Genomic DNA, 17,474 nt, shown 5'->3' on the forward strand with positions numbered 1-17,474 from the left:
CTGGGGGAGAGTACCTGGGGCCAGGTGGAGTGAACAAGGCGGACCCAGGACTCTCCTCCGTTAAATCAGGGACGGCGTTGGGGTGCATGGGGGGTGAGAATGGAGTTGGGAGTTCCAGACCTTCCCTGGCAACTGTCTCAGAGTCGCTCCCCCCTCCTCTGCGGAGGAATTTGTAAATGGAAGCGGGGCTGCTAATCCCTCCACTATCACCTCCCCAGAAACTTGTTGGGGGATTAAAAAAAAAGACACACACACCCAAACACTGAACTTTCCCATTCCTCAAAATATGGGTGGGGAGGGTGAAAGGAGGACACCCCTTGTTCTCCCCCTCCCCGCCGCCAGCCTCCAGCCTGGCTCAGGCGGGACCCCCTCCCTCCCCGCAGCCGGAGCGATGGGGGCGGGCGAGGCGAGGAGGAGGGAGGCAGGGGGCGAGGTCTGCTTCAAGAAGGGGCGTGTGGCCGGAGGAGCTCCCGTTTGAGCAACTTGGGAGCGCGAGGCGGCAGAGGAGGGGAGGGAAGAAAGTTGGTTTCCCCCGACGTCAGCGCCGGGCGGGCCGCGGCGGCCGCGGAGCCAGGAGGCGGCCGGGAGCGGGGCCGAGCGCGGGGCGGCCGGGGCGCGCTCGCTCCGACCCGCGCCTGCCACCCCCGCCTCGGACCCGCGCCCGCCACCGCCGCCGGCGACCCCGGGGCGGCCCGCGGGCATGGACAGCGCGGCCGGCGCCGCTTTCGCCCCGGACAAGCCGGCGCTGGGCCCGGGGCCGCCGCCGCCGCCGCCGCCGCCGCCGCCGCCGCCGCCGCCGCCGCCAGCGCTGGGCCCCGGCGACTGCGCCCAGGCGCGCAAGAACTTCACGGTCAGCCACCTCCTGGACCTGGAAGAGGTGGCGGCGGCCGGGCGGCTAGCGCCGCGCCCCGCGGCCAGGGCAGAGGCGCGGGAGGGCGCGGCGCGCGAGCCGTCCGGGGGCAGCAGCGGCAGCGAAGCGGCGCCGCAGGACGGTGAGTGCGCGGGGCCGGGCCGGGGGTTCGGGCGGGGCTGCCAAGGGCCGTGGGAACTGAAATACGGGGGTGCGGGGGCTGGAGGGATGCGAGGCCAGAGGTTCGTGGGTCCAAAGGGGCGAGCACGGGGCAGGCGACGGATGCGGGACGCTGGCTCAGCCGCACCCCAGCCTGGGAAGGAGGCGCCGCGGCAGGATCTCCGGGGGTGCGGGCGCCGGGCACTGCAGCCCGAGTGATGGCTTGGCCCGCCGCCGCCGCCGCAGCCCTCGTTGAGGCTGTATGTCGCGATGGGGCGGGCTGCGGGACGGGAGCTCTCGACTGGCGGAGGGCACTGCCTTTTGGCCAGAGCCATCTCCAGTCGTTGGAAGCACGGGGAGCTGTGTGCCGTGTGTCCTACCCCGGAGGCAGCCCTGGAGGCCCCACTCCCAAAGAGCCTGAGACGCGGGTGCGATTACTGCTGGGGAAACCGAGGCTTCCGAGGGGCAAAGTGACCTGGTCGCACAGCTGAGTTTCAAACTCTGCCCCCTTCTCTAGCTCCAGCATACCAATCCAGCGACTACTAGGCTTTTGTAAGATGGACTTCCTGGCTGGGGTACCGATGCCTGCCTCCCCTCTACCTCCAGTTTGCCCCACTAGCAGCTCCCTAGGGGGAATGGCCCAGCCCTGAAGAGCTAGCTAGGCCTCTCTTCCCCTGCCGAGGTTAAAGGTCATCAGGAAAGGGCTTTAAAAACAAACAACCCACCCAAGTGGCTTTTTTCAAAAAGTCACAGAGGATTGCTGGGCCCTGAGCCCTTGGTAGGAAGGGGGGTGTGGCTAGGGCAGGAGAAGATGAAGATAAAGCAAAGATCCCGGCCCTGGAGAGTTTCCTGGAGGGAGCGGAGGACGGGAGTCCCCATAGCTCACTCAAGCCCTGAAAAGGACGTGGGGTCGTCGGAGACCACTGCCGGCTTGCTCCCCTAGCTCTGGGGAGCAGGCTGCCCTGCTGGAGGCTCTGGGCCCCTAAGAGTCACCCACCTGATTCCAGCAGCCTTCCCACCTGTCCCCAGGGACCCCGCCCCCCACTTCCCGCACCAGCCCCTGGGTCTCAGGGGAGCTCTGGATGGCTGCGTGCCCGGCTTTTCAGATGAGAGGAGGTGCAGGGAAAACGGAGGTGACGGCATCCTCATTGGAAAGCTTGTCCGGGAGCCTGTGCGGTCGTGAGGGACACCTGACACACACCTGACTTTCATAGTGCACCTCAGAGAGCGCCCAGCTGGTGCCATCTTTCCCAGTGGCATCCGCCTCCCTCCAGCCACAGTGGCTGGCATCTGTTCACCTGCCCAGGTGATCAGGAAGTGGGTAGACCCACTCCTGGGAGTTGGGGTTTCCCTAGTGGAAAAGTGGAAGGAAGGTCTCTGGTTTGGCCCAAGGGTAAAGTGGGGTGCCCTCTGGTGAGGGGGCGGGGCCGGCCAGCCTGGGTTCGTGTGAGCACCTCGGGTCTCTGCTGGCTCTGAGCTGGCCTCCCCACAGGGCAGAGGAGAGGTCTTTGGTTTTGCCTTGATGAATGAGGGGCCCTGAGGGTTGGGGAGAGAAGGAAGGAGGCAGGGCGTTTTGTACTCAAGTGCCGGCTGGGGTGGGTGCCCGCTCCGGTCCTAGCGCCTGGCCGTGGGGACGGACCGGGGGGAGGTCTTGCTTCTCCTGGACACAGCATAAAAGGGCTCTGAATGGCGGGTTCTCCTGGGGAGTCCCAGAACAGCGGGGGTCACAAGTACCTGGACAGGGCCACTGGCAGTCCCCAGACAGCTGAGTGGGCAGCAGGCCTCTGCAGCAGCCCCCTGGGGTCAGGCCACCCTCACTGAGAGCCCAGGAGCCCTTTCTCTGAGGAGGGGCTTCTGCACATGGGGAATTCCCAGGTACTGAGGACAGAGGACACCTTGGGTGTGGCATCAGGTGGGACGGGGTTGGGGGCCCCTGATGCCCTCAATTGGTCTGCTTCCAGAGGTGGGGATCGCCTTTCTCATCTGTGAGGGACAAGGGGCCGTAGGCAGAATTGGGGCCAGGCTCAAGGGACGCCCCCACCCCCAAGCTTCTGGCCCTGAGCCCTTTGGGCGATTTGCTCCAGGCCTCTGCAAATGGAAGGCAACGTGGACAATATGGAGAGTTCCTGAAGCTCTAAAATCCAGCTTAAAGGAGTCTCTTGTTTGGGATTATATCTTTCCTACTCATTTTTGGTGTTAAAACACCCTTTCTTTTATGAAAAAGGGGTAATAGCTGGAGATTGTTTTATTTTAATGTCCTTACTTGGCAAAATTAAAAGGAGGTAACCCTATACTCATTCCTCAGACTGAAAACAAATCACTAGGCCATGAAATCCAAATGTTTTATGTCGAGTCAAGCAGCTCCGCAAGGCCAACTGGGCTCATTCCAGGGGTGCCCGCTGCCAGGAGGTGGGGGGCAGGGGTGGGGGCACTCTGAGGCAGCCCCCGTGCCTGGGAGAATCCCTTGACTTGCTTGCTAGGTCTCGGCCTGCAGACAGAAAGTGGATGGAGGAGAGGACTGTGTCCCACTCTCCTTCCTTCCTTCCCTCCTCCCTCAAGCAGGTCCCCCCACCACTGCCGCTGGATTCCCAAGTCCTGAAGTCTCCAAAGCCGGGGGAGAGGGGACCTGTCGTCCCCACATCCTGGTGAGCCCCGCCTGCATCACTGGACCCCTTTACAAAGCCGGCAACCAAACCTCGGGGTGCTGGGACTCTGGACCCCAGGCTGGCAGGCTTGGGTCCTGGGCTGTGGCTTCGTCCTCCAGTCCTGGACCCACAGGGAACCCTGGCCCCTCAGTGAAGATTCGGACATACTCAGAAGTGGCTTTTCCTGTGGCTTCTGGAGCTATTTCCAGGTCCAAAGAAAGCGACTGACACCAAACAGAGATGGGGTGCGCCTTGTTAGAAAAATGAAGGTTAATGGGGAAACTGAGGAGTTGGAAAATTGATATATTTTCAACGTGCCCGGATAGCAGTCTCAAAGTTTTTTGAATATATTTTTCCATCTTTTGTTTTCACCAAGTCATCAGTAGATGTAGCCTATTTTTGCCAATGATTCCCCAGGACCAGACTCCCCCTGGAACTGACCGGGAAGACTGTGGCTTCGCCGGTGACTCAGAGCAAATCGGGGTCTCGGGTTCCTCCCAAATCAAACGCTGAGGTCTGGGCCGGGGCACTGAGCTATGCCAAGCACGTTAGGAAAATAAACTCTCATTTGCTGCCTTTGCACTGACTTACAACAAAAGAAACCGCATTAATAACTGAGATTTTCTTTAAAGCATTCCCTCCTGTGGGCAGGGCAGAAACAGGGATGTGGACACACTGAAAATAAACGAAACCCCTGGAGCCGGGCAGGGGTGAGGCCCCCAGCCTGGGGAGGCTGCCTGGCCCGGGTTCGGCTGGGACGTGTTACAGAAAATGCCAGGACCAAGTGGGTCCACTTCCCGGAGATTCAGGACAGTGGGGCGCTTGGAGCCTGAGGGCACAAGGCTGAGCCGGGGTGGGCTGGGACCCCGGCCAGGGGGCTTGCGCTCCCCTCGCGGAGCTGGTCCCTGAGCCACACCTGTTGATGGGTGACAGGAGGCCAAGGATGAGCCTGGTTTGGGTGGGGACCTCTACCTCCCCCTTGCCAGTGGTGGAAGGCAGGGCTGAGTGGGGGGCCTGAAGGGGCCACTGAGTCTGAGAGATGGGCCGAATGGCTTTCAATTTTTGGATTTTTCTTGTGGTCAAATACTCCTAACATATGATTTACCATTCTAACCATTTTGTAAGTGCACAGTTCAGTGGTGTTAAGTGCATCCACGTCACCGTATGACCGTCCCCACCATCCATCTCCCAAATTTTTTCATCTTCCCCAACTGAAACTTTGCCCCCATTAAACCCTAACTCCCTGTTTTCCCTCCCCCAGCCCTTGGCAATCACCATTCTGTTATCTGTCTCTATGCATTTGACTCCTCTGGGGACCTCATATACGTGGGATCACACAGTACTTACCCTTCCGTGTCTGGCTTATTTCACGTAGCATATAATGTTCTCAAGATTCGTCCATGTCATAGAAGGTGTTAGAATGTCCTTCCTTTTTAAGGTTGAGTAATATTTACTGTGTTGAACAATGTCCCACATTCTGTTTACCCGTTCGTCTGTCGGTGGACACTTGGGTTGCTTCTGCCATTTGGTGGTTGTGGGTAATACTGCTAGGGGCATGGGTGTGCAAAATATCTCTTCAGGTCCCTGCTTTCAGTTCTTTGGGGCATATATACAGGAGTGGAATTGCTGGGTCGCATGGTAATTCTATGTTGAATTTTTTGAGAACTGCCATACTGTTTTCCGTATCTGACTTTAATAAAATATATATATATATATATATAATTTATTTATTTGGCTGCATCAGGTCTTAGCTGCAGCACGCGGGGTCTTTCGTTGCAGCGTGCAGGCTTCTCTCGAGTTGTGGTACGCGGGCTCCAGAGCGCGCGGCTCAGTAGTTGCGGCGCACGGGCTTAGTCGCCCCGCGTCATGTAGGATCTTAGGCCCCCGACCAGGGATTGAACCTGTATCCCCTGCATTGGAAGGCAGATTCTCAAACACTGGACCACCAGGGAGGTCCCCCATATCTGACTTTTTAACTGGCCTCCTTCTAACTGGCTCCGAAAGGTGGCAGCGGCAGCCTCTGGGGCCTTGGAGGAAGGAGACGGAGGGGGCCGGCCTGTGAAACAGGAGCAGGGCTGGTGAGGGATAAAGACAAAAGGGTTTCTTCAGAACCAGGCCTTTTAAAGATAAGCCTGCTTTCCTTCCCTCCTCCCTTCTCCCCTCCCCTCCTTTCCCTCCATCCATTTCCTTGGGGGAGGGGTGGCGAGGGGGGACAGAGCCATCTGCTGTGAATGAGCCTTGGATGGGGGGGTCAGGACACCCAGCATCGGGTCCTGGCTTTTGCTGCCATCTCCGTGTGTGACCTCGGGCCTGTCACATCCCTTCTCTGGGCCTCGGTTCCCCACCTGGACAATGGGAGGGGACACACAGATGTCTGTGGGGCTGCCCCTGTCTCTCATCTTGATGTCATTCGGGCTGAGAAATTGCCCCGCGATGGGCCCGTCTCCCCAGGAAGGCGGAGTCTCTGAGGACTGGGTCCTGGCTGGGCCTGGACCCCCAGACAGGTGAGGGATCCCACAGCACATGCCCAGGAGCAGGGAGACAGGAGTGGTGAGAGCTGAGGAACCAGGCCTAGAAGCTGAGAGCCCAGGGGGTTCAGTCTGAGCATGGCTGGGTTTACCAGGGTAGCTGGTGGGAGTGGGGGCAACGGTCTACATCTCTGGCTTTTTGTCAGAGGGAGCGCTCTTGCTATTTCGTTCATTGTCTGTGGTTGCAGGGTGGTCTTGCTCCTCTATAGATCATCTAGGTGGCGCTTGGGGGCCTGGCACAGGGGCCTCAGACCAGCTGGCACCCCCATGAGGGCCCTTCCCTGTGAGCAGGAGCTCAACAGGGCAGGAGCTGTCACTGTTCCCTTCCAGAAGACTCCAGAAAAGTGACTTTGGAGCAGAAGTGATAATGCCTGCTGGCACGCCACCCTTGAGGCCTAGAAAGTACCCTGAGGCTCAGTGTTGCCATCTGTGAAATGGGAATGCTGGACAGCAATGTCCCTTACAGGGTGGACCCTCAGTGGCTGTGGGAGACCATGTCTGGCACATAGTAGGTGCTAAATAAAGGGCCTCCATGGAGATGCTCACAGCAGCCCTGTGAGTCAGGCAGGGCTAGTGATTGCCAGTCCTATTTTGGGGAGGCCCAGAGAGGCAAATCAACCTGCCTACCTGCCTAAGGTCTCCCACCTGGGACCGGAGGGGTGGGATTTGTTTTTGGATTGCAAGTCCAAGCTTCTGTCTCCTGCAGAGCTCAGCATTTGGGCTGGAGAAATGGGAGAGGGGCAGCCCCATCTAGCTGCTGGGGAGACGCAAGCTAAGGTTTGTTTGGGGATCTAACGGGGGCAGGGAGGCCTTGAGGGCTGGCACAGAGTGGGGCTATTGGGATGGACTCAGTGCCGTGTTAGGTTTCTAAGTGGATAGAGACAGGAAGGAAGGGTTTTCAGTGGCTTGTCCTGGGCAGGGATGCGAGGTCAACCTGGACGAGGCAAAACTTGGGAGGCCTTCCTGGTTTGCCAGACCCAAAGGACAGTGGCTAACCTCAAGTGGAAGAGAACCTTGGGAGTGATTTAAGGGGGAGCCAGTGCGTCCCTGAACACAGCCTCCAAATGGGGCATCAGTGTTGGAACCCAACCAGGGTACTGCCTACTGCCCTGGGGTTAGAGACCATGGGAGTGGAGTTGAAGGGATGAGCCATTGATGGGACGTGGTGAGAGTGACCAGTTGCTTCCTCTTTGCTGGCCGGGGCCCCATACCCCTTACACCACATCGTCTTCACACCAAATGTGGAAGTGGGTCCTTTTATTATCCCCATCTTTTTTTTTTTTCTTTTGCGGTACGCGGGCCTCTCACTGTTGTGGCCTCTCCTGTTGCGGAGCACAGACTCCGGATGCGCAGGCCCAGCAGCCATGGCTCACGGGCCCAGCCGCTCCGCGGCATGTGGGATCTTCCCAGACCGGGGCACGAACCTGCGTCCCCTGCATCGGCAGGCGGACCCTCAACCACTGCGCCACCAGGGAAGCCCTATTATCCCCATCCTATGGAGAGGGAAGGTGAGGCTCAGAGAAGCTGAGCAGTTGCCAAGTTCACACGAATGAATACGGGCTTCCAGCCCAGGCCTGTCCCGAAGCCCCCACCCTCTACCGCTGGCTGAAGCCATCCCCGGAGCCCCCAGAATGCTGGGTGGTCTGGCCAGGGATGCCCACTCCCAGGCTGGTGTGGGCTGCATTCAGGGGGCCGTGAGGCAGCCAAGGCAGCCACGTCCTCAGCAGCCTGGCCTGGGTCACAGGTGTATGGGAGACGGATCAGGCCTGGCAGCGTGGGGACTGTCTGGCTTGGGAGGTTTGGGAAGGAGTGAGAACAAGTGGAGGTCTTCTACCCGCTCCTGCCTAGAAACGTCCAGAATGGCCTCCTGGACACGGGAGAGCTGCGGAGGGTCCCTGACTCTGAGGAACAGCCATAGGACAGGCCCCCTTTCCCAGTCCACCCCTGGCTTCCATATGCATTCATTCATTCACTTATTCACTCATTCATTCAACAGTCATTTTCTGAGCACCAAATATGTGTCAGGACTTGACCTCCAACCACCTGCCCAGACTTTCAGATTTCAAGCCCCAGTGAAAATTTCCAGGCACTTCGAAGAACTGGCATAGAGTGGGCAGTTTTAAAAGTTGCCAAGAAAAGCCGTTTACTCACAACAACTACCATCTTGTTGCCCCTATCCGTTTATCCAAGAAAGAACCTTTCAGCATCTTTGTTTTTCTTTCATCTTTTTTTAACAATACACTTGTTTATTTAATTTATGTATTATTTTTGGCTGCGTTGGATCTTCGTTGCTGTGCGCGGGCTTTCTCTAGTTGCAGCAAGCAGGGCTTCTCTAGTTGCGGAGCACGGGGTCTAGGCGTGCAGGCTTCAGTAGTTGTGGCACGCGTGCTCAGTAGTTGTGGTGCACGGGCTTACTTGCTGCAAGGCATGTGGGATCTTCCCGGAGCAGGGCTCGAACCCGTGTCCCCTGCATTGGCAGGCGGATTCTTAACCACTGTGACACCAGGGAAGCCCAAAAGAACCTTTCAGCATCTTAATCTCGGAGTAAAGAATGTTCCTCAAAACGGACTTAATTTGGCTTAACAAAAAAACTTGCGAATTGCCCCTATTTTTCTCATTTTGCGGTAGGTCGGTGAAAACTCTGTCATGGGCTGGCATTTGGGAACCACATGGTGGACTGGCTTTCCCAGGCTCACAGACACGGAGACATGCACAGCCCCCCCCATCCCCCCATCCCCCCCCCCCCCACCACCAATACACACGATCCCCGCCCCACCGTACACAAAGCTGCTCACTCACACACAAACCTACCCTCACACCCCGGCCTGAGGGCTCCAGCCTGGCCCAAATGATCAGGTCCAGGCTGTTAATGGCCAGCATGGCCTCAGGCCGCCGGTGGATAGATGAGCAGCCTGAGCGCACCGGGATGGGCCAAGGGTTAAGTGCCTTTTGCGAGGTGGTGAGTAGGAAAGTGCCGTGGGAGCTTCCTGTTTAGACAGAGTTGGGGAAAGTTATCTCGGCAAACGCCCATGCTGAGCCGACACAGGGAGACAGGGTGCCGGGCAGCCCCCAGGGGCCGGAGGCATGTGGCAGGGCACTCCCCGCCCTCCCCGCCCGGAGGGAGCAGAGTGGCTGCCAGGAAGAGGCTGTGCCTCCCTGGGATTTGGGGCGTCTCCAGACGTCCTGGGAATGAAGGTCGCTACCTCAATGACCCTGATGCTCGCGCTGCCCCCGCCAGTCAGGCCCCCTCGCCCTGTGTCCCTTCCACATCTGGGAAGCTGCTTGCTCCCAGCCTGGCTCCAAGGGGCCACCGTGATGACAGGATGCTGTCCACATGGGGCCCTTTACGGCTAATGATATCTTTTATTGCGTCCTAAAAATGAAGCAGGTTCTGGAAGACATTACTTTCGGTCGTTCTTTGTGATCCCTTCTGCTTTCCTGTGTGTGGGAGGGGCAGCCGGGACCTTCTGGTTTGGGGGGCAGTGGAGACTTTAGAAGGACGCTGGGTGACGAGTTAGAGAGAAGCCAAGAAGCTGGGACCTGGTGGCCCGAGAGGTGGACAGGGGCTGCTGGGGGGATTGTGGTCTTTGGAGAAGGTCCTGGGATGGGGGGCAGTGAGATCAGGAGGCCCAGAGGCTGCAAGACCTGGAAGCTTCTACAGAGGCCTTTCCTCCCAGAGCTGAGCAAACACCTCTGTGCTTAAGAACTGACAAGGGAAGATGTGTCACCTCCTGTGACATCGCTGCCCAGAAGGCACTAGGGCCCTGGACAAGGAGTTAGGACACTGGGGCTTGCCCAGCCCTACAGCTCGGGACACGCCCTGACCCTGGTCTGTGCCTTAGCGTCCCCATCTGAGGGGGTCGGACCATCTGTTTGTCAACAAACAGTGGTCCCAGGAATCACTGCATTCGAATCACCGTGGGAGCTGGTTAAATGCATGTTCCCAGGACCCAGCCCATGGAATGACACCCTCTGGAGCCCGGGCCTGGACCTCTGCATTTAGCAGGGCCCCAAGCGATTTTTATGTGCATTAAAACGTGAGCACTGCCGTGCTCTCAGAGGCTCCTTCCAGGGCTAACGCTGCCCCTCTGTCGTCTTCCTCAGTTTGCCTGAGTGGAAAATGGTCCTCTTGTGGGAGGATGGAGAGGCCAGGTGGAGCTGCCAGGGAAGCCGGGAATCATTTGGAAGCACCTGGAAGGGTGCAGTATGTGGGGGGAGGGTGCTGTTCCCCAGAGCGTCCCCAGAGACCAGATTACGCTGGAAGCCGCACTGCTGGGTCTAGGAGAGCACAGTCACTGTTGACGGTCTGCCAGCACTCATCGGGCACCTACTGGGTACCAGCCCAAGACCACCCAAAGAGCTGGCATTGCCACGGGGGAAGATCTGTCTCTCTCTCTCTCAAGCATCCTGACTCCCTCTAGCTGCCAGGGTGACAGGGTGAGGTGGGGTGGTCAGAAGCCTCACTGCTGAGCTGGGGGTCTCTGTCACTCATCACTGGAAAAGCCCCCTCCCATTGTCCTGCCTGCCTCCTACTCTTTCCTCCTCTCCACTCACCCTGCCTCTCACAACCCTGAAGGCTCCCCTAGCAGTGGTCCCCTGGGGTAGGACATCCACAGCCCCAGGAGGGCGGCCACCTTGCCCCAGGTTTTGTCCACAGTCCCCGATCCCGCCTCCTTGCCTGTCCTCCCCGACCAGTGGCCTCCCGCTCCTGGCCGCCCCTGTTGCCCCGGGCGCAGCCGTTTACACACCAGAGATGGCGTTATTAAAAATGACATTTAACCAGAGCTGGAATTACCACGCGGATGGCTGCAAACCTCGGAATCAAAGCCGGAGCCGCCAGGCGCGCCTGGCAGGGGCCTCGCGGCCTCCTTTCGCCGCCAGAGCTCTGCGCCGGCCTCCCATATAAAGCCCCTGCAGAATGCCAAGGTCTTGAAAGCCCGTGCACCTCCTTTCATTAGACTAACAAATAACACGTAACAGAAAACATCTGTGAACAGCAGCCCCTAATGCTCTCAAGATGGTGCCGCGGGCAGCCGGTCCAGCCAGTGGGCAGCCGGGCCGCCCGGGGTTCAGGTTCTGGCCGCCCCCACCCGAGACGGTGAGGACCCTCGGGAGAGCCTGGCACCCCTCCCCTTCTCTCCCGCACCTCCCCCTGGCACCCTGTGGACCTGGGGGCCTCCTTCTCCACCTCTCCATCTTCCTCCAGCTCAGTCTTCAGCCCTCTCTTCTTGCGGATGAGAACCAGTAATCCGAGGGTCTGTTTGCATGGAGACAGTGCCCTGGACAGGGCATCACAGCCGTCCACTCGACGGAGGGGGAGGGGGGGCCTTGACCAGTCGTGTGACCTTGGCAAGTGTCTTCTTTTTTCTGAGCACCTCGTTTGTCATATGAGGAGAAGAATCGTGCCTCCTTGCAGGGTGGTTTTAAGAATTTAGGGGAGGGACTTCCCTGGTGGCGCAGTGGTTAGGAGTCCCCCTGCCAATGCAGGGGACACGGGTTTGATCCATGGTCTGGGAGGATCCCACATGGGGCGGAGCAACTAGGCCCGTGCGCCACAACTACTGAGCCTGTGCTCTAGAGCCCACAAGCCACAGCTACTGAGCCCGCGAGCCACAACTCCTGAGCCCGCACACCTAGAGCCCGTGCTCCGCAACAAGAGAAGCCGCCGCAATGAGAAGCCCGCGCACCAGCAACGAAGAGTAGCCCTGGCTTGCTGCAACTAGAGAAAGCCAGCGCGCAGCAACGAAGACCCAATGCAGCCAAAAAATAAATGAAAAACAAACAAACAAAAAAACCCAAAACAAACAAACAAAAAGAATTTAGGGGAGTGATGGAAGCTGAGTAGCTAATCACATAAGAAGCTCAGAAAATGTGCCCGCTATCATGATTATAGTTGGGAAACTGAGGCTCAGAGCAGTTACGTGACCCGCCCATGGTTCCACAGTGGGTGGAGAAGCGAGGTTTGGAGCCTCGGAGTTTACACCCTTTACACGGCCCCGTGAAACACGGAGTGAGGAGCCAGTTGTCGTGCTGAGTGAGGCGGACGTTCAGAAATGCACCTGCCACGGCCCCTGCCCTCAGCGAATGTCCAGTCGACAGCTGATGGCAGAGGATGAACTCACCTTTGAGAGAGAGCAGGTTGGCCCTGTCCTCACTGAGGCCAGGCGCCCCCGCCCCAGCACTCCTGCCACTAACCCCGTGGGCTAGGAAGCCACAGGGGCCTCCAGATGTGACATCCTCCCTGCGTGGCAGGAGACTGGATGCCTCCCCAGGATCTAAAGCACCATCCCCACAGCCCAAACCGGGAGGAGGAAGGACTGCATCCCAGACTAGGGAGGAAAGTCCAGGAAAACATCCCAGAAGTGGGAGAAAAGACAAACTGGCCCTTTGTTCCCTGTTTCCCTCATGAAGAAGCTAGAGAAAACAGGCCTTTTCCCCTTCCCCCAAGAGACTGTATGTGAAACACCATGCCTCCCTGTGCCCCTCCGAGAGATGCCTTGCTACTTGGTTCCATCCATTAATTCACCCGTTCACTTGTCCATTCATTCATTCCTTCATTTGGTGCACATGCATGCTGTTTGAGGCATCAGTGGGCAGGCAAGACGTGGTCCCTAACCAGGGAGCAGAGCACGGAGGCAGCTCCCTGACGCCCAGCTCTTCACCTCTGTCTGGCCCCGAGCTCAGTGCTTCACAAGCAGCCTCACGCTGAGTCCTCTCAGCAGCCTTTTGAGGCAGGTGCAGTATCATCCCCATCTTACGGATGAGGAAACTGAGGCTCAGAAAGGCAAAGTGACTTGCCCAAGGTCACCCAGGAAATACACTATGATCCCCAGAGCCCAGGTACAGCGCTGGCCACCCCATGCTGGGCTCCCAGATGGCCAAGCAGCCGCAGTGTCCTCTTGCTGGAAGCATCCCAGGCCCTGCCAAGGAGGGACTGTGCCACCCATCTCCTTGGTTCTCACCCCAAACCTCCATAGTGCCTGAGCAAGGTGCCACTCTTCCAGGGACACCGCTGTGCAGAGCCTGACCCATAGCTGACCCAGGCGGGAGGGCTCTGGGCTGTGCTGTGACTCGGGGGCTGGGGCTGGGGAGGGACCCCAGCCTTTGGGAATCTCGTATTTCCGAGAGACATCATGTTCTTATTGGAAGGCCAGCCTCTCCTGCAGAGCTGGCTGCCCTGCCACCTCACCCCGAGGCGAGGAGAGTGTCAGGGCTCGAAGTGGGAAATTGCTGGAGACAAGAAGTAAAAACGAGCTACTCTGGTTTCACTGGGAAGGAAAAAAGAAAAGGCAAAGATCTAAAGTGGCTGAAAGTGGGACCGTTATTTGAAGAAGATGGTTGCTGTTGCAGAGGATTCAAGGTGGGGGCAGATCAGAGCTCCAAGGGGGGAAAATGGGGAAGGCTTCCCTCCATCCTTCTTTCCACAAATATTTGTTGAGCATCTACTCCGTACCAGACCAAGGGCTGGATCCTGGGGTCCCATCAGGAAATAAGGGGGTGTGGTCTCCCTACCATGAAGGAGGTAGGGACAGATAATGGGGCCCCCTATCTGGCCTGGAGGTTCAGGGGAGGCTTCCTGGAGGAAGTGGATTTTCAGAAGGGACCCAAAGGGATGAGTGAAGTTAGCCAGAAGAAGAGGTTGGGAAGGATGCTCCAGGTGGAGGGAACAGCAGGTGCAGAGGCTCAGAGGTGAGGAGATTGGCTGTTCCAGGAGCAGAGGGGGTGGGAGGGAGCCCGGTGGAGAAGACCAACGAGCAAGGCCTACTTCAAGATTTGCAATTTTGGGGCTTCCCTGGTGGCGCAGTGGTTGAGAGTCCGCCTGCCGATGCAGGGGACACGGGTTCGTGCCCCGGTCCGGGAGGATCCCACATGCCGCGGAGCGGCTGGGCCCGTGAGCCATGGCCGCTGAGCCTGCGCGTCCGGAGCCTGTGCTCCGCAACGGGAGAGGCCACAACAGTGAGACGCCCGTGTACCGCAAAAAAAAAAAAACAGAAAAAGAAAAATTCTTGCAATTTTTGTGTTAGGCGGGGTGGGAATGCTTTCTGTGCGCCTGTGGGCGTTTGGAATGCCCAGGGCACCCAGGCCCTCCCCGGTAGCACTCTTACTGAGTGGGTGTTCTGTGTCCTGTGGGAAGTGAATGGCTGACTTGGGAACAGCTCTTGTGTCCTGGCTGCTCAGAGCCTCCTGGGTGCCCCATCTCCAAAGGAGCAGATCAAAAGCCTGAACTGTCTGCTCCCGCCCAGCTGCTGTGAGATCTGACATCCCAAGTCAGAGAGGGGTGGGTCCAGGAGCCGTGCAGAACCCGACGCGGGGCGGGTCCCCATGCCCAACATGGGGCTCGCAGATCCGTCTGTGGGATGGCTCTACCCAAGACATGGACCCAACACTAGGGCTTTGCGCCATAGGTGCACAACGACTCTGACATGGCAGTTTCCTTAGCAGACCCATTAGCGAGATGAAGAAGGTCGCCCCGGCTGTCTGACGGCAAATCCTGCCTCCCAGGGGGAGTGGAGGGAGTTTGGGGTGCTTGTGGCTGAGTCGAGGGCTGGGTGACCGGGCTGTGCTGAGTGGTATTGGGGTGTGTTCATCTTCATCACTGTCGTCATCCCCGAGATCCCAACAGTCAGGACCATCTATTGTGCACCTACTACGTGCTCAACCCTCTGTGTAAATCGTCTCATTAATTCCTCCCAGATACTCTAGGAGGTAGGCAGTCTTACGGCCCCATTTTCCAGATGAGGAAGCTGAGGCCCAGAAGGGTGGGCTATGTATGGAGGACACGGGGGCTCCAGGCCTTAGGCCCTTGTTTTTGGCGTGTTCCCCACCCCTGCTGGCCCGGAGCCCCTGGCTGTGCTCACTCTGACCTCGCCCAGCCTCTCCGGGTTTGTTTAGAAAGGGATGGGTGAGAGAGGTGATAACGTGGGGCACAGGGTTGCTGGACAGAAACCAGAGCTGCTCCTTGACCCAGGCAGGCAGGCCAGGACCCTGGGACAGGGACGGCCCCCATTTTTCCCATGCAGCTCGATGGTGACACAGGCATAGAAGTGGAGAGCTGGTTCCAGAGTCCCAGTGGGTCCCCCGCCTTCTCAGGGGCAGGATGTGCTGCTTGTGGGGACCCAGCTTAGCTGTGAGATTCCAGCTCCATCCACACCGCCACTTCCTGGATGATCTTGAGAAAGTGTCTTGTTTCTCTGAGCCTCAAATTTCTCATCTGCAAAATGGGCACATCGCTAGTACCTGAGGCCTGGGTCGTTCAGAAGAGTTGATAAAGTCAAGCAGGTAGGGCTCAGCTCTAGGCCCACCTGGCCTCAGGTAGGTACACAGTAAACACCAATCTGTTTTCTCTTTCACTCTCCCTGACACTTGGGAGGAGGAGGCAGATGCCCGGTTTGGACTGTCAAGCCCCTTTCACAGATGGAAAAAACTGAGGAGGGAAAGGTTTCCCATGGTCCCACAGGAAGAGGAGCTGAGATTAGGAACAGAGTTCTTGGCCCCGGAAGCTGACCCCAGTGGCCTTTGCTTGTTCCTAACTATGCTTTCCAGAAAGGAGCCAAGTTATCCGACACACACACAGGACCAAGACCCCTCTGCCCCTGCCCAGCCCTGCCTGGTGACCGAGGGTGCCCTCTGTGGAAGGATGGTGAGTTTGCTGCAGCCCCAGCCTGGCTGGAACTGACCCCTGCTCCCGTGTGGCATGAGCATCTTGCTTTATTTTGCACGGCATAAATTTAACCATGTATAATTTCATGACAAATACCGTCTATAAAACACAACACAACTATTTTTATGATGTGGCGTTTGAGGTTAAAAATTCAAATTAGAGATTAATTGCAACTTCTAGAAGGTCTGTGGATAAGATGGCTTGGGGAAGAAGGCTGAGATATTCAGATATGCTCCCTCAGGCAGATGGGTTCTCATCACATGTCTAGAACACGCACACACACACACACGCACACACGCACACACGCACGGTTGCACTCAACTGATCTCTGGCTTGAGCAAAGCTGGTTTAGACACGGTGTTTGCACTCGTAGGAAAGCTGGTCTCGATGCTGGCTCCTTTCTCGGCCCAGGACTCTGATGTCCCAAGTGTCCATCAGAAGCAGGTTACATGATAATCAAACAGCCCTGGGGTTTGTGGAGGCGGATGGCAGGGGGAAACTGACAGAACTTGGGGCGCCAAGAAAAGAAGCGAATGTATCGGGTTGACCTCCACTGGGTGCCAGCTCTCAGATTCTCCCTAAACCCTCCCCTTCCTCCACCCCGTAAAACCAAAACCAGATGGAAATCTCAGTGAATAGTGGGTCTGCGGACAGGGCAGACAGCGTGGGATGGAGCCCTGATCAGAGAGGAGGGAGGCAAGCTGGGTGAGCCCCATTCCAAGGAGGCCAGGGGCAGGGTGTGTCCCCTTTGGCACCCACGGGCCAGATCTCAGCCTGCACAGAAGAACGTCGGGGCTCTGGAGAGCTCCGAGGCAGCTTCTTGGGCTCCGTGGGGATGGTGGCAAATGTTCGCTGCTTTCTTAAAACCAGAACAGCAGAGGTTGGGAGAGTGGGGCTGCCCTCTGCACTGCAGATTTTCCTCTCCCCACCTTCCCATGGGTCCTGACAGAGGGGCAGCAGCTCCAGGGAGTCGGTAGCCAAGGGTGGGAGTCCAGTGGCCCACTAATGCTCCCAAGGGCCCCAGGGAGAGGGGGGCCAGAGTGAGGCCAGCGAGTCCGACCGACCCCAGCTGGCTCCCTGGGGCCAGGGGCTTCCCCCTTCTGAGCCTCAGTTTCTTCATCTGTAAAGTGGGGATAATGGCGAGTGAACTGTGAGGGTGCAGACAGGCAGCAGTACTTTCACATAGTAGTGGCACAGGGCCAGCCGCTGCTGTTATCATTACCGCCATTGCTATTATTAGCAACTCACAGGTGGGTCCCTGCGAGAGGGCAGGCCGAGGACCCAGGCACACCTCTGGCAGCTGCTGGTCCCCAGGGTCCGTCATCTCCCCAGCATGAGGATGGGAACTGTCCCCACCCACACTAGCTCTCCTGCTGCCTCCACCCCCAGCCCCACCCTGGGGCGGGCAGTGTGAGTGGGGCTTGTTTATTCCCGTTGTCTGTTGGCATGTTCAGGGTGAGATGGAGGGGAGGGGTGCAGACAGTGTCTCCACCCCTCTCGCAGCAGCAGCTGTATCCATCCTGGAGGACTGCTCGGGTGTCTTCAGCGCTACCCAGTCTTGGGCACAGCAGACGAAGAGAAGGCTCTGTCACTAGAGCAGGGTCAGGAACAGCCCAGGGGAGGGGCTTCCA

General features: G+C 58.1%; 1 protein-coding gene across 1 annotated transcript in view; it reads left to right on the plus strand.

Annotated features, from left to right (window-relative positions):
• The first annotated feature begins 700 nt into the window (after nt 1–700).
• PRRX2 (paired related homeobox 2) overlaps nt 701–17,474 on the plus strand; it is a 49,086-nt gene continuing 32,312 nt past the window's right edge. The window contains exon 1 of the mRNA XM_065879674.1: nt 701–992. Within this exon, the coding sequence (XP_065735746.1) occupies nt 701–992 (292 nt within the window). The remainder of the gene's footprint in view (nt 993–17,474) is intronic.

This window comes from Phocoena phocoena, chromosome 6 (assembly GCF_963924675.1).
Source record: "Phocoena phocoena chromosome 6, mPhoPho1.1, whole genome shotgun sequence".
Classification (NCBI taxonomy): Eukaryota; Metazoa; Chordata; class Mammalia; order Artiodactyla; family Phocoenidae; genus Phocoena; species Phocoena phocoena.